Here is a 17,808-nt window from a genome sequence, read left to right as displayed (position 1 = left end):
GTGAGCACATTTAAGAGTCCGGGACGTAACTAAGCAGTCCAAGAGCGTCCGCGCCAGCAGTACTTGGTGAAGTGGAAGGGGTTTGGAGATGAAGAAGTCAGCTGGGAGAATGTCGAAGCACTAAAGAAGTTCAAGTAGAAGATTGAAGACTTCAAGTCCAAGACAGTCGTCGAGAGCGCCGACAGCTTTAGTGGGGGAGGATGTTAGGGGCCGCACTTGTAAGGCCGCAACCAACCTTGTCCAAGGTCATGAGTCATGCCTATGGCCGGTTGCTTGCGTGCTAGTGGCAGTATTGTAATTTATATTTTCTGTAATTTCCTTTATTAAGTTGGCTCATGGTGGGAAGGTTCCATGTTTCCCCCTGCCAAGTCTAGTTTTGCAAAATATGCTATTATAGGGAGGGGTTCCTAGTCGGCGACAGTTGGACTACGGAACTAGTATAGGTAAGCACATGTACTTGGGCCTCCCTTACCGTCTTACCATCAATAAAGAGAGGAATTATTCAATCATCTGTGCCTCGTGAGATCATTTCTTGTTGCCTACTTGATAATTCACTTGTTCATGAGATTGTCCCTTACAACTATATAAATTGCGTTCTCGCTTGTTGCTAGCACTATATTAATATCGTGTGGTTTCATTGACCCTTGCAAGGTACTCATTTGGCTAACTTGCTTCTCATTCAACGATTAGCAAGTGCCGCACGGTCCTACTTGCGCTTTGCAAAGTTGGCCCGTGACACTCTGTCATCTTGGCCCTGAAAGCCGAACACCTGACGTGAGCATACCACAACAGTTACTGTTAAGTCCTGTTGACGAAGTAATTTCTTTGCTGCTCCACCGTAAGAAACTCAAATGAGGACCTGATGGGCTGATGGTGGGGAGGCTGTCGATGGTGGTGATTGATCACAAAGACCTTCAAGCATCTGCACCACTAGTCATAGGAGGTCTCAACTGCATCTCGTCTTGAATACACCACAATGCAACTTCGATTGCAGCCACTACTTTCTCATCTTTTTCATCCACATCTAGCTTTGGGATCAATGAATTCTTTCAAGTTTCCCTCTTTCAAAAGTTTAAATGCATAATAAGGAAAGTGAGATTTTTCTGAACTCTCTCCCCTGGAGCAAAATTCCTTTTTCCACCAATGATCTCAAGCAATACCATGCCGTAACTATAAACGTCACTCTTTTCTGATATGGCAGCATTGGTGATCCATTCTTGTGCAAGGTACCCTCTTGTTCCCCTTAGCGTCGTATGTACAAGGCTTTGGTCCCGGTTCATCAGCTTAGCTAAACCGAAGTCTGAGACTTTCGCATTGAAATCTTCATCAAGAAGAACGTTTTCAGGCTTTATATCACAGTGGACAATCTTCTCTTCACGTTCTTCATGGAGATAAGCCAACCCCTTTGCAGTTCCCAATGCAATACTGAATCTTGTGTCCCAATTCAAAAAATGGTCATGCTTCTTTTTGTTGAATATCCATTTATCCAAAGAGCCTTTTGCCATGTACTCGTAAACAAGAAGCCTATGATGCCCTTCTGCACAAAAGCCTCTCAGCTTGACCAAATGCGCATGTCGAATTTTTCCAATGATGGTTACTTCAGCTCTAAATTCTTTCTTCCCCTGAAACTGTCCCTCTAACTTTTTCACAGCAAGCTGTTTGCCATCTGGAAGCTCACCTAGGTAAACAGAACCAAACCCTCCTATGCCAATTTTTGTGGAAAAAGTTTTTGTTGCTGGGCTAAGATCACTATAGCTGACGAATAGGCATTCCTGAAACACTTTCCAGGAATTCATCCTCTTCCCTGATATCTTCAGAGTAGTTCAGTAATCTCTTTTTCAAGTGGTAGTACAAGAATCCAAAAGAAACTAGACCAACCAACACCAACAATGTTACAATTGAAATGACCACTATAACAAGGATGTGCATTCTTCCATTTCGGTTTGCATTTTTTGCAAGACTTAGCTCTACCGCTACCGCTTCATTTAAGACCTTTACATATGAGGTATAACCAGTACTATTTTCACCTGAACGTTGCAAAACTCCCTACCTGGTCAAACAGAAAACAATTTCCGGTGGAGTTTTCGAAGAAGAGAACAAGGCAAGAACAGTCATCAAGGCAAGCTTCTTTGCAGGAACTCAAATTGGATTTTAAAGAGGGTTAGTGAAACCAAGTGCAAAATATTCAAGCTTCTGATCTACATAGAGAAGGTCCACTGAAATTTTTGAGGCATTACAAGTTTGGAGCGCTGGAGGTCGGCAGTTGAAGTGAGAGCTAAGAGGTGAAGGGCATTGGCACCAATCATCCAAAAAGCACACATTGTAAGGCTCACAATGCTCAGGAAGGCTGCAAGGCTGTTGTGGGATCTTAGTTGCTTCAGCTACAACAGAACTTCCTTTCTGAAAATTGAGGAAGGTGATTGAGCCATCCTGGCCTAAAACAGCTGCCCAGAAGGCATTTGGATCTTTGTTGTCAGAGAAAACAAATTGCCAAAGTAAGGATTTACTTTGATCATAGAAGTTCAATGAATTGGACACCAAAGACATAGAGTGAACCTTGCCATTGCTTTTCCTGCTCTCATCTGCTAATGACCAGTATATCTGCGGGTTTCGATATCCAGCATACAGAACCAACTCGCCTGACTGAATTTCAAGATAATTGGACAAGTTAGCTTTGTTCCTAAAGCTCTTGAGTTTCATTCCTTTCGAGAACTCCTGACCCGGTAAAAGAGTATCCGTTGGATGGTTAAAACTCTGCCAAATAATGCTTCCTTTCTCTCCAAGCAACACCAAGTTTCCTGAATCCTGCAATTTCCATGGATGTAACAACTTCTCCTGTTGTGTTTGTTGACCAAACCACATTATCACTGCTTTCCAAGTAGACATTGCCATTTTTGTTAAACGCAAACTTATCAGAGTTTGCAATCAATGAATCTCTATTAGCAGTCCAGACCACTTTGGAAGTGCCCAAGTGAATGATCACCAGTAAAAAAGACTTGACTTCCAGGACATCAAGACCTTGGTAGAATCCAAGAGCAGATGCTGAGTTGTTAGACAGCAGGAACCGCCCTGAATTATCAATCCATTCCATCTGACTTGCCTGGAACCCCGGATAAATCCGGGCTGAATGTTGCTGTCTAGCTATGCAGGAATTCAACTCAAGAATAAGGATCATAAGGAGCCACAAGGCTCTAAACTGGAACAAACCCATGATAAACTGCACCAAATCTATGGCCTTGGCTAAACAAGACACAAGATTTAGCCATCAACATGTGTTTATATCAAGAACTGAAAGCTTTTTGACCAACGTGAAACCCCATTTCGAAACCAAGAAAAAGACGGACACTGAGCTTCATACTAAGCTTAGAGCAAAAGATTGATATGCAGTTGGACTAGAATTCAACCTAGAGGGATACTTCACACGAAAATATCAGTCCTAGTTCAGAAAGTTCAAGTCAGATTGATTGAAACAGCAACGACCCAATACAGAGAAACAAAAACTCAACAACTATACCCAGAAAACAACAGGTCCTGTTTAATAATTCTTAAAGGAAAACAGCAGCAGCAGTCAATATCTAGGACCTGGAGAGAGGATTAGTAGAATTTGACTGACCACATTTCCTGCTCGCACAGAAAACAATGGACTTGTTGATGCCTGTTCTTGGACTCTGAGGATTAGAGAATCTGTGTTTCTGATCACAATTTACAAGAGAGTGAGGGACAGAGAGGCCAGGGTGTAAAATCTGATGATGTAATATTTTTTGCTCATGTGCAGAATTATTATTAGAACACAACTCTTAACTAGGGTGTCAAGTGTGAATTTTTTTTTTCGAAACACAAGTGAACTTGATATTGCAACTTAACTACATTTATACTTACGTCACTATCATTGTGTAGACATGGGTCCAAATAATACACAAGCGGAAAAAGATGATGAACTTCTTCGACACGAGCCTTTTATCTGTAGGATGTATATGTTTTCATTGCATGAGTTTGCATAATTTTATTCAAGCGTTTATGTAATTTTATTTATCCCAAGGGATATTTTTGACAAAGCATATTGATTAAACATTTGTGGTTTTACGTAATTATCATATTGACTTGTGTGTGAGTGTAAGACTACAAATAGGTATATTCAGAAATTCATATCTTTGTGATGTTTTGGGTACTCGTTTTATAGTAATAGAGATAAGTTTTGATACTGTTCTAGAAAATGTTATACTTTTACTTATTTGTTTTTTTGTTTTTTTGTTTTTTTAAGAGAAGTCTAATGCCAGAGTCGAAAATCAGCGTCATACATACATTAATCTTTGAAAAAAAATTGAGATGTACCTAGCTTCGGCCGGTTTCATAATTAAATATATATTCATTACTAGTTAACTTAGAGCTTGTTGAATTACCCTAGATGAGAGCTCTCGTTCTCTCCCCTCTGCGGCAGCTACCTGTGAGTTTTGCCATAAGCCTTTGGCAGTTGAGATCAGCGCGGCCCCTCTTCTCTGCCCAGTGAGTCTCCCAGCCTCGAGCACCTTTTTCTTTCAACCTCCTGGTTGTTACACCCCTTTCCCATCTCGTCTTGGTAAGGAGAAGTCCGAGCCGATGGTGAAGGCGTCGAGGTTATGGGTTTCATCGAGCAGATCGTGGGGGTGGTCAGAGGAGTCCTAGACGAAGTTCAGGCTTGGGTTGGGTGTAGTCCGCATTTGACAACCTGGATCCAGGTTTGGGACCTAGGTCGAAGTCGAGGCTTCACGGTGGGAGGTGGTCGGTTTCCAGTTTCATTGGTGTGACGATGTCTTCCAAATTCGGTTTCGGGATCTCACTTGTTTCTTCTTCGGTGGCGTTCTCCGATGGCGTCTGGCATGGAAGGGCAACGTGGATCCAAGTTCGAGGAGGTATGTTGAGTGAACCTGCAGGCTGTAGACGGGTCACTTCCGACTAGCAATTCTGGGGTTCCTGATTGTTTAGGTGCCCATAGTATTTCCTTTTGGGCTGGTCCTTTAGGGCATAGTGTTTTGGGCTCTTGGGGCAGAGTTGTCAAAATTTCGAGATTTGAAATCATGAAAATTCTAAAATAATCTCAAATATATTAAAATCATCATATAATAACAGTATATCGAAATTCGAAACTAAGTTCACAGTACGACTCAGTCGACTAGAATAATATCTAACCAGTTTATACCTCAAGTATTATAACAATTGGAAATGTAATATTCACTCAATCCTAACTATAAACAAAAGAAAGAAATCTTCAGAAATCTTCCGAGTAAGCCCTCCGAACCTGTTAATTCCCACCTGCAGATCTATCCCCTACACCATCGAATTGGTGCACCGGGATTGTAAACACAAACTCCGATAAGATTTTCAGCCCGTATGAGTAAACCAACATTATAACACACATCACATACAAAAGAATTATAACAGTTAACATTTGAAGACATGTGTGCTCATGTGACACTGGACATCTCATCTGGTTACCTAATATTATTAAAAAAATATGTGTACTCATGAGACACTCGGCAACCCATCTGTTACCCAATATCATTTTAGAACATGGGTAACCCATATGTTACCCAAAAATCATTTTAAAACATGGGTACTCATGAGACCCAAGCAACCCATCGGTTACTCCTCATGCAGTACACCGGCAGATAGACTAGAGCTCTAACTGATCGTAACTGACACCCGGCCAAGGCTTGGTTCCGATTTAATGCCAACAACGTCCGAAGACCAGAAAACGTTTTAACAAGACTCAATGTTAAAACCACGTACAATATAACAATTCACACATGTTATTGTACTACAACCAAGTGACTCTTGCACATCAATATATAGCCACTCCAATAATCCATTATACCGGAAGGTACGTTATCTCCCTTCTGGTCTCATCCACCAGAATTAATTGAAAAAAATACAATCTCATAATTTAATAGAAACTGTAACATTATATAATACAACAACCCATATATATGTATCGTATTTACCTTTTTCGTACACATACACAACCCACTATATTATATAAATGTCATAGTTTACTCTTTTAAGAAATTAAAAATATGAGTCACTGCTAAGAGTAGACTTGTCATAGTGAGATTTACTCACTTTATTTCTGTGTGAAACTTCAACGACACCAAGGGTGATTCCCTCACTCGTTTCGTCGGTCACCTAATAGCAAAAAAATGTGCTTAGAAAACGACCGATAAAATCTCAGGTGACTATTAATCACAGCTGAAAACACTGTTTTACCAATCACTGTTCATAAAACATTGTTCACCGTCTTAGGTCGTTTGCCTAGTCCCTACTGCCCTCACCTACTTCCATGCACCACCACAGACGGCGGTACGCGCACCACCACCACCTCCGCCCAAAATTCCTCAAATCAACAAACTCCCAACATCAAAAACGTAGATCACAAGGTGGAGATCGTAACTATACCTTCAGTTCATTCCAAGTCGACCGAAAACTGCCGGAATCGCCGCCGTAAGATCCCGGATCGGGGATTGAAGATCAGAACTGAAGCGGCTCGTTTCGAGCCTCACTGCTAGTGGATTCGTGTCGAGGAGGAGGTTGGAAGACTCACCGTCACAACCTTGAACCCAGAGTCGCCGTTGACGTCAAGTTTGTCAATGCTGCAGTTGTGCTCTCTCGGTGGCGGCTGAGACATAGCACGGGGTAAGTCGCCGCTACCACGGGTCAACGCGGCTCGGCTGTGCAGTCCCAACGACACTGGCGGTGTCGTGCACGGTGGCCGGAGGAGGGAGATCGGCGAAGGAGAATTCGATGGAGGAGGGTCGGGGTCGGGGGACAGGAGAGAGAAGCTGCGGATAAATTTCTGGTTTTGGAAAGTTTCCAAAAATGTCATTTAATAACCTTCGGAAATCGGAAACCAACTTCCGTTGATAATAACTTTCACATACGACATCTGATTAAGGTGTACCGTGTGTCCATGAACTCGTATTGACGAGCTCTACAACTTCTGTGAATGAAGTTTTTAGAGATGAGTGACAGAATATAAGTCGACTCTCAAGCCACTGAAAACGTAACGTTTTCCAACCTTAATTTCCGAAATCAGTTTCATTACGCAAAGACATCGACGAGAATGCATAAAAATGTGATTTTAATCAAATCACCAAGCTTAATAATTTACAAGAAGTTATGCGAATTTGAACTCAAAAATTTGGGGTATTACAAGAGTTGTTGTGTGGTCTCAGATTCTGGAGCATCTGATTTCTGGTCAAATTTGGATCCGTATTTGGGATCCAGGACGCACCAGTAGTCGGATCATGCTCCCGAAATAGCTGCTCATCTTGCTTTGGAATTGGTTCTGGTTCTTGATAGGTCATTTGCTAACCCTTGAGCTGTTACTCTTGGTGTTTCTCGATCTCCTTGGTTACGGTTATAGTTACGACTACTCGCCTTTTTACACTGCTTTTGTGTCATATGCAGTGTAGCGATGCCTTAGTGCATCAAGTCACACGGTTACCCGTTACCTTTACTCTTTAATGCATTTGTGCATCTAGTTACGAGTTGTTGCTCTCACAGTTACCTTAGATGCGTTTTGTGTTTCGATGCTTACTTCACCCCATGTTTTTGTTTTTAGTTTCTTAATATAATTTCATCCATGTTTCAAAAAAAACTTAGAGCTTGCTAATTAGCAAAACAGATCAAGCTCCATGTATTATAAGAAAAGGCTGACTAGATTTGTATATCTTAGCAAAACAAATATGTAAAGAGTCACTAACGTGCACAATAATTTAAGACTCAAACTTTAAAAAATAAAAACACATAAGAATTTAAGACTCGAACATAAGAAAGATTGTATGCACCCATGTTTGTAAAATTTTATTTAAAACTCGCAAACGCACGAATCGTCGTTAGTATAGTGTGCGAGTACGAGGTCGTTCTAAATAGGGATTGAGAATCGATTTAATCCTAATTTAATGAATCTGAACTAAGAACATAGATTTTAAGTTTTCAAATAACAAATTATAAAAGAAAGAAACAAGATAGAACCTAAGGTATTAGATAGGGCTCATCAATGGGTCGGACTCGGCCCGGTCCGGCCCATGAGTGACGGGCCCGGGCCTTAATAAATTTAAATAAGTGACGGGCCGGGCCGGGCCGGGTATTTTCAAAAATACGAAGATCCAAGCCCACCCACCTAAGGCGGGCCTTGCGGGATTTTACGGGCCGGGTCTTACGGGCTTGTATTAGAAAAACAATATAATACTCTAATTTAAGGGTTTGAAACAATAAAAGAATTGTTAGAAAACATTCTAAAACAAAAGTCACAAATAAATTCTAATTTCGAAATATTATCGATCGACACCAATAGATGTGATCGATATATATATTTAGGGACCGTGTAAAAATTTCATCCAATTCGGACCTCGTTTAACCGTAGGAATTTTCGGTCAACAAAAAAAGAGGCGTTTTCACATAATAAAATCTCATTGACCGGGGCTTTGCCAAATAGATTTCTTCAGTTCGACCGCGCACGATAGGTAACAAAAATTATGTGATTTCAAATATATAAACAAATTTCCACATTCGCATCTTGGTAATTGGTCCCCCCTTAGGGCATATTAGTGTTGTTTTTGGTTTACCGGAAATTCTGACGGTTAAACGAGGTCTGAATTGCATGAAATTTTAAAATGATCATTAAATATATATATTGATCACATCGGATGGTGTCGATCGATTCCGAGAAGTTTTCTTCATATAGTCGCTTCATAATGTGATAGTTTTATTATAAACCAAATATAAGGTTATAATACATTAGTGGACACTTCAGCGATCGACAACTCAAATTCAAAATATGGTCGATCGACACCAGTAGATGTGATCGGTATATATATTTAGGGAACCAGTAAAAATTTCGTCCATTTTGGACATGATTTGACGGTTCGTACCAACGGTCAAAAAAAAAATGCGTTTTCACATAATAAAATCTCATTGACCGGGGCTTTGCCAAATAGATTTCTTCAGTTCGACCGCGCACGATAGGTAACAAAAATTAGGTGATTTCAAATATATAAACAAATTTCCACATTCGCATCTTGGTAATTGGTCCCCCCTTATGTCATATTAGTGTTGTTTTTGGTTTACCGGAAATTCCGACGGTTAAACGAGGTCCAAATTGCATGAAATTTTAAAATGATCATTAAATATATATATTGATCACATCGGATGGTGTCGACCGATTCTGAGAAGTTTCCTTCATATAGTCGCTTCATAATGTGATAGTTTTATTATAAACCTAATATAAGGTTATAATACATTAGTGGACACTTCGACGATCAACAACTCAAATTCAAAATATGGTCGATCGACACCAGTAGATGTGATCGGTATATATATTTAGGGAACCAGTAAAAATTTCGTCCGTTTTGGACATGGTTTGACCGTTCGTACCAACGGTCAACTAATAAATAGGCGTTTTGACATATTTAAACCTCATTGACCGGGGGTTTGCCAACTAGATTTCTTCAGTTCGACCGCGCACGATAGGTAAAAAAAATGAGGTGATTTCAAATATGTAAACAAATTTCCACATTCGCATCTTGGTAATTGGTCATCCCTTAGGGCATATTAGTGTTGTTTTTGGTTTACCGGAAATTCCGACGGTTAAACGAGGTCCGAATTGCATGAAATTTTAAAATGATCATTAAATATATATATTGATCACATCGGATGGTGTCGATCAATTCCGAGAAGTTTTCTTCATATAGTCGCTTCATAATGTGATAGTTTTATTATAAACCTAATATAAGGTTATAATACATTAGTGGACACTTTGGCGATCGATAACTCAAATTCAAAATATGGTCGATCGACACCAGTAGATGTGATCGGTATATATATTTAGGGAACCAGTAAAAATTTCGTCCGTTTTGGACATGGTTTGACCGTTCGTACCAACGGTCAACTAATAAATAGGCGTTTTGACATATTTAAACCTCATTGACCGGGGCTTTGCCAAATAGATTTTTTCAGTTCGACCGCGCACGATAGGTAATAAAAATTAGGTAATTTCAAATATGTAAATAAATTTCCACATTCGCATCTTGGTAATTGGTCCCCCCTTAGGGCATATTAGTGTTTTTGGTTTACCGGAAATTCCGACGGTTAAACGAGGTCCGAATTGCATGAAATTTTAAAATGATCATTAAATATATATATTGATCACATCGGATAGAGTCGATCGATTCCGAGAAGTTTCATTCATATAGTCGCTTCATAATGTGATAGTTTTATTATAAACCTAATATAAAAGGGTATGATACATTAGTTGACGCTTCGGCGATCAATAACTCTAGTTCAAAATATGGTCGATCGACACCAGTAGATGTGATCGGTATATATATTTAGAGAACCCTTAAAAATTTCGTCCGTTTTGGATATTGTTTGACCGTCCGTACCTACGGTTAACAAAGAAAAAAGCGTTTCGACATATTAAAATCCTCTTTGACCGGGGCTTTGCCAAATTAGTTTCCTTGGTGCGACCACACACAATCGGTGATAAAAATTAGGTGATTTCAGATATGCAAACGACTTTTGGTGTTCGCATTTTGGTAATGGGTCTTCCCTTATGACATATTAGTGTTGTTTTCGGTTTACCGGAAATTCCGACGGTCAAATGAGTTCCAAATTGGATGAAATTTTTACAGGGTCACTAAATATATATACTGATCATATCTACTGGTGTCGATCGATCCCAAGAAGTTTCCTTAATATAGCTGCTTCATAATGCAATAGTTTTATTCTAAACCTAATAAAATATGTATGTATAATATTTTATTATTTGGCGGGATTTTACGGGCCGGGTCTTGCGGGCTTTTGGCGGGCCGGGCCCATGGGCAGGGCCGGGTTTCACACCTCTAATTTAAGCCCGGCCCTCTACCCACGGAAGCGGGCTTTGGCGGGCTTTCTCGCGAGCCGGGCCGGGTAAAAGCCCGTCGGGCTTGCGGGCCTCCGCGGGCTTTTCGGGTCCGCGTGCTAAATGATGAGGCCTAGTATTAGAATCAACCACTAACAATCATATTTATGTATCAATGAAACTAATGGATTCTATTGAATCTCTAGATGACAATTTCCATATATAAGTCTAAACGGTACTTAGACCATAGTTTTCCTGAAGTGTATGATACTCTCCAAGTACGGCATATGTCGTATATCCTAACATGCAGTCTATCCAGGTATGGCATAAATTTAACATGAAGGACTCATTACGTTCTAGAAAACAAAAGAATCATGCAAACCATTACTTTAGGTACGATAATAATGTAATTCCCAACTCTTAATCATAAGAAGCTAAGTTGAATTATATTGCAGTTACACCTCAAATTCATCTTCTAATTACTAGATGCAAAGCCCTAAGGTGATCAATCAAAGAATTTAAACATAAAACATCAATTCAAATAGTGACTAATAATTTATCATAAAGAAACTATGAATCCATCAATAAAACATCAAACTACTTAAACAATCATGATACTGCATCATCCTAATCCTAGAAAAAAGTTTAACAAACTACGACTAACGAAAATATAACAAAAACATAAAAGAAAGAAATGGGAAAGATGGATGGATGGTCTCTGCTCTTTTGACGTCTACATTGTGCTCTGGAGGCCTCGCTTCATATGAAATTCGTGAGCTCTCATATATGGAAGATTCTTGCTCATCTTTGACTTCAGTTTCCTTGTAAGACTTGTTTAAAACTCCTAACTTGATATGGAATGGGAAAACCTTGAAATATCTTTTGTAAAAGTAGGAATCCATGTACTCTTTGCATCTTCATCTGAATCATTGACCTTGATGTATTAAAATTGATGCATTTGTACCATAAAACTTGAGTTCTCCATGAATGCTAGTGAACCCGGGTAGGTTTCAGCTCTGACCTCTCGTCACTCAAACGAATATAACTTCCTTTTAGAGTATCGAAATTAATATCCATAAAATCCTACAGAAAATAGACATTAGTATATTTCCAATGGTATAAGGCGCATGGTCTGATTCGATGTGGAACTCCCAGTGTAGCTTGGCAAAGGCGGACGTTCTGCACAGACAAATTCTGACAATGGAGAACATAATCGCCATTTCATCTTTATTAACCTATTTTTTTCTCTTTTTGCCACAAACCTATAAATACACTAAAATAACATAAATCAATCATAAATTAGAGAACTGAACATATAAACTAAGAATATAATGTATAAAAAATAGGATAATACGAGCACATCAACCCACCGAGTGAGATGGTATGCTTGAAAATTCAATTTTATTTAGTTTAGATTTTTCTGGTTTTGGTTTGTTCTTGCCTCGCATTTGTTATCTTTTAGGAGATTGTTAATCTTCCATTTACTTCAACCTCACCTGTAGAGTATTATAGTTGACTCATCGTTAACGTTACATCCAAGTGATCCAACATCTTTTGTGCATCTTGTCCAAAAAAAAAATTTCTTTTGTTCATGGAGTGATGTCACTTGATATAAATTACATAACTAATCCTTGGAAAAAAAAACATAATCTATGATGTGAACATGAAGGCAAAAGTTAAGTTAAGTTGGCAGAACCAACCATTTATCTAGTGTGTTTCATCGAAAAAAAACCATTTATCTAGTGTGCCCAGATGAATCTGTCTGGTTTGGTGATTTTATTCATCTGGTAAAAATGTGTTCAACTCTCATGGTCCTCTGGTAAAAATCAAGTAGTGATTGTTGTGTTTCATCTTATAGGTAATTTTCGATGGGGGTACAGCTATAGGAAACCTTTAATATTATTTGATTGAAAGCATTTCCATGTGAAAATTCCAGACAAGAATCAGTAACAAGTAACAACTAACTACTGTTTTTATGTCACTGTTGACCGTAACGTTTTGAGTCTTTGAATGGGATTGCCAAGTTGTGCAAGTCCATGGTAAAGTTTACTCTTCAGTAGGATTCAAGTGACCTCGAGAACGGGAGCACCAGTTATATGCAGGTGCAGCCTTTCATCTTTATTTGCATTCATCATCACCTCATAACGAAAGCCCTACAAATGGTAATCTTCAATGCCGGTGCTCAAGAAATGGGATTTGATTGACAATTGGAGCAAATAGATGAATAACTGTTGTCTTTGTATGGTTTGCACTAGGCCTGCTAAGCGTCTTCAGACTCATGAACACATAAATGATTTGTTTCTCTTCAGAACATTCATTCATTTAACTTTACTTTGCTGAAAACTTTGAAATGAGCATCACCAATCAGTAATGCTTCTAAGAAGATTGTATATCTTGGAACCCGGTTTGTAGCATGGTCCAAGTTCTTTCTGTGGTTTGGTTCTGATTGAAATATGAGTGGTACGGCTACACATGTTCGTGAGGGTCATATAACAATGCACTTGAAATATCTGAAGCATTAGTGGACTATTAGGTGATTTGGGGTGCGGTCATACCAGTAATAATGCACTGGATCCCATTAGAACTCCGAAATTAAGTAAACCGAAGTTAAGTTTACTTGGGCGAGAGTAGTACTAGGATGAGTGACATTCTGAGAATGTCTCGTGTTACACCCCTCTTTTTTTTTTTTTTTAAAGACTATTAGGTGATGCTAAAACTGTGGTCATCCACTATGTAGATTAGATTATATGCCAAGGAAAAGCAAAGGGGCAGATGTAACTATGACTATTATGGATGCTAAAGTTGTTCATGATCTTAACTCGGTACAATTATATCTATTCAGTCAATATTGTTAGCACATCATAGATTTCCTATTCAAAGCCAGCTAACTGATGTCTTTTTTTTTCTTCTATTGCTGTGAAAGTTGGACTACAAGTCTTTTAATTTGAATTTGATACTTATGGAGTTATAGAAAAATGATGCATTCACAGCACAATGGAACTGAAAGTGATTTCCACTCAATTGTGTCGCTGAGGAAAGCTGACCAACTAAGGTGTGACATTTGGTATGTACCATGTTTACCAATTGTATAGGTGGTAGGTTCGACCGTTCAAGATTGAGTTGATTTGGGAATCTTCTTCACTATAAAACGTGGACACATCAAAGAAATCCACAGTTTTTACTCGTAACTGATTATGCTGGATCAATTTTTAAGAAACATTTATTAATTATATTTAGGAAATTAGGATGAACCAGGATGAGAAGAAAATGGTAAAGACATTATTAGGGAGCTTCCATAGCTTAACATCTAGTTACAGTATGTATCGAGGGTGTATATAACCTTCATGATGCTTGAATCAGAGGCAAATTTTAAACACTTGAATCAGAGTTTCTCTCAGCAGATACTTATGATTTCATAACTCAAGAAGTGTATGTTAATGATAAGGGAACATACATGCATCAGGGGAATTTATCACAACATGATCTCTGAAATCATACATAAGCCAACACCTTGCTTGAAATCTTAAAACCAAATTATACATCTCTATCCATATGATTCATTTAGAATCTATCACCTAGGCCCTGAAAGCCTAACATCTGACATTGCTATATCAGTATAGTTGTCACTGAGTCCGGCTGATGAACTAGCTTCTTTGCTGCTCCATTGTAAGAAACTCAAATGAGAAACCGACTTTGGCGAGGATGTCGGGGGTGGTGGTAGAACACAAAGGCCTTCGAGCATTTGCACTACTTTAGTCATGGGAGGCCTCATTTGCATCTCATCTTGAATGCACCACAATGCTACATTGATTGCTGCTACAACTCTTTCATCATTTTCATCAACATCAAGCTTTGGATCAAGGAAACTTTTTAAGTTTCCGTTTTCCAACTGCCTAAATGCATAAGAAGGAAAATGGGATTTCCCCAAACTCTCTCCTGGAGAAAAGTTCCTCTTTCCACCTATAATCTCAAGCAAGACCATGCCATAACTGTACACATCACTCTTCTCCGAGATGGCATAATTGGTGAGCCATTCTGGTGCAAGGTAACCCCTCGTGCCCCTCAGTGTAGTGTGTACAAGGCTTTCCTCTCGGTTCATCAGCTTAGCCAATCCAAAATCTGAAACTTTGGCATTAAAGTTGTCATCAAGAAGCACATTTTCAGGTTTTATATCACAGTGAACAATCTTCTCTTCACATTCTTCATGAAGATAAGCCAACCCCTTAGCAGTTCCCAATGCAATACTGAATCTTGTGTTCCAATCCAGAAATTGATCATCATTGTTGTTGTTGAATATCCATTTATCCAACGACCCTTTTCCCATGTACTCATAAACGAGCAGCCTATGATGCCCTTCTGCACAGAAGCCTCTGAGCTTGACCAAATGGACATGTCGAATTTTCCCAATAATAGTGACTTCTGCTCTAAACTCTTTCTTCCCTTGAAATTGTCCTTCTAACTTTTTCACTGCAAGTTGGATTCCATCTGGAAGAACACCGAGATAAACTGAACCAAACCCTCCTTGGCCAATTTTTGTGGAGAAATTCTTTGTTGCTGTGCTGAGATCACTGTATTTGAAGCGTATCGGCATTCCAGACAGATTGTCCAAGAAATTGTCCTCTTCCAAGATTTCTTGAGAGTAGTCCAGTAATCTCTTCTTGCGATAGTACACTAATCCCACATACAGTATACCAACAACAACTATGATTGTTGCAATCAAAATGGCCACAATGACAAGGATGTGTTTGCTTCCATTCCGGTCTGCTTTATTTGATGGGCTTAGTCCTACATCTCCTTCAAAGACTTTTATATATGAAGTATAACCGGTGTCATTCCCAACAGATCGTCGGAAATTTCCTACCTGGTCAAACAGAAAACAATGTCCAGTACTGTTTTCAAAGAACAACACAAGGCAAGAACAATTACCATGGCAAGCTTCTTTGCAAGAATCCAGACTAGATGTCAAAGAAGGTTTAGTAAAATCCAATGCAAAGTAGTCAAACTTCTCACCAACAAATATAAGCTCCACTGAACTCTTTGAGGTACTACATGATGGCGCTGCAGGAAGTTTGCAATTAAAGCGAGAGATGAGAGGTGTAGGACATTGACACCAATTCTCCATAAAGCAAGCATTGTAAGGTTCACAATGGTCAGGAAGGCTGCAAGCCTCTTGTGGGATCTTAGTTGCTTCAGGGACAACAGAACTTCCTTTCTGAAGATCAAGGAAGGTGATTGAGCCATCAGGGCCTAAAACAGCAGCCCAAAAGGCATTTGGATCTTTATTGTCAGAGAAAACAAATTGCCAAATTAAGGATTTACTTCGATCATAGAAATTCAATGAATTGGAAACAAGAGACACAGAGTGAACCTTGCCGCTGACATTGTTATTGCTTTTCCTGCTCTCACTTTCTATTGACCAATAGATCTGTGGAGTTCGATATCCGGCATACAGCACCAACTCGCCTGACTGGATCTCAAGATAACTGGACACATTGTTCTTGTTTCGAAAGCTCTTGAGATTCATTCCTTCCAGAAATTCCTGACCCGGTAAAAGAGTATCAGTGGGGTGACTAAAACTCTGCCAAAGAATGCTTCCTTCGTCTCCAAGCAACACCAAGTTTCCTGAATCCCTCAATTCCATGGCTGTAACTACTTTTCCAGTTGTATTGGTAGACCAAACTGTATCATCACCACTTTTCATGTAGACATTCCCATCTTTGGTAAAGACAAATTTATCAAAATTTGCAAATAGCTTGCCTCTATTAGCAGTCCAAACTGCTTTAGAAGCACCCAAGTGATAGACTACGAGTAAAAACGACTTGATCTCAGTGACATCAAGACCTTGGTAGAATCCAAGAGCAAATGCTGAGTTGTTGGACACAAGAAACCACCCGGAATTATTGTTCCATTCCATCTGAGATGCTTGAAAACCGGGATAAATCCGGCCAGAATGTTGTTGACTAGCTAAGCAGGATTTGAAGTACACAAGGAGGAGCAGACAGAGACACAAGTTTCCAAATTGGAACAAACCCATTATCTAACAGCCCCAAATTGTGTTCAAAAGATTGGTTCTGTATAAAAACAGGAGGGCTTTGGGTGAAGTGATTTGAAAACTCAAAGACACCACCTATCAAATGGGAAAGGCAAAGACCCTATTTTGAAGGGATTCTATATTGACTCTATGATTGAACTGCAATACGTTTAATAGCCAAAAATGGAAACCCATCTGGAGAACACAAATTCACTGATCCAGTTTCATGCACTTGAGTCAGATTGATAGAAGCAGCAAAAAAGGAAGAAAATATATACTACCCTATAACTACTATCTTGAAGAAGTAAGGGAACAACAAATTTAACCAGAAATAAGACAACTGGTGACCATTGATGGTTTTCTTAGGTGAAAGTCGAGTTCTACTATCAGCTTTAACTAAACAAAGTGTTTAATAAAGCAAAACAGTAACAGGTTAGAAAAATATGACTGACCACAATTCTGGGCACAGGTGCAGAAACCAATGAATTGCAGTTGTGAGTTTCTGGAGAAGTATAGATTTTGAAGAACTATTTCCCTCTCCCAGATTGCAAGAGAGTGAGGGAAAGGCCAGGTTATAAAGGAAAATGTGATGATATTATGTTTATTATGGCTTATTATGCCACTTACTTTTATCGTACTGTATTCTCAGTATAAAATTAAAAAGAAAATTGACCAATGTTTTTTATAAGTATCTGGGCAAAACGAAACATCTTAGTAAGTGTGAACGTATAACGGTCGTCACTCGTGGAAGAAGAGAGTTTCTTTGCAAGTTTGTTTATTTCATTCTCGCTACTCCAATTCTCACTTCTTTCTCCATTTCATCTTTCACTCAAATTTAATTTTTACAAAGTTTGGATCTGTTTCATTATTCGATCAACGGACCGGCATTGATTCGGCTGTCTTA

The 17,808-nt window shown here is 39.1% G+C and overlaps 1 protein-coding gene and 2 pseudogenes across 1 annotated transcript; 1 reads left to right on the top strand and 2 right to left on the bottom strand.

Moving 5' to 3' along the window:
• Positions 1-878: 878 nt before the first annotated feature.
• LOC126799272 (G-type lectin S-receptor-like serine/threonine-protein kinase SD2-5) lies at positions 879-3,781 on the bottom strand (annotated as a pseudogene).
• A 9,633-nt stretch (positions 3,782-13,414) lies between these two features.
• LOC126801325 (uncharacterized) lies at positions 13,415-13,548 on the top strand (annotated as a pseudogene).
• Positions 13,549-14,293: 745 nt separating this feature from the next.
• LOC126798288 (G-type lectin S-receptor-like serine/threonine-protein kinase SD2-5) lies at positions 14,294-17,449 on the bottom strand. Its single transcript, XM_050525208.1, has one exon. The coding sequence runs from the start codon at positions 16,905-16,907 to the stop codon at positions 14,445-14,447; it is 2,463 nt and encodes an 820-aa protein (XP_050381165.1). The 5' UTR covers positions 16,908-17,449; the 3' UTR covers positions 14,294-14,444.
• Positions 17,450-17,808: the final 359 nt, after the last annotated feature.

The sequence above is a fragment of the Argentina anserina genome, chromosome 6, assembly GCF_933775445.1.
Source record: "Argentina anserina chromosome 6, drPotAnse1.1, whole genome shotgun sequence".
NCBI classification, from domain to species: Eukaryota; Viridiplantae; Streptophyta; class Magnoliopsida; order Rosales; family Rosaceae; genus Argentina; species Argentina anserina.
Note: the sequence above shows the minus strand (reverse complement) of the source record. Positions and strands in the feature narration are given on the sequence as shown.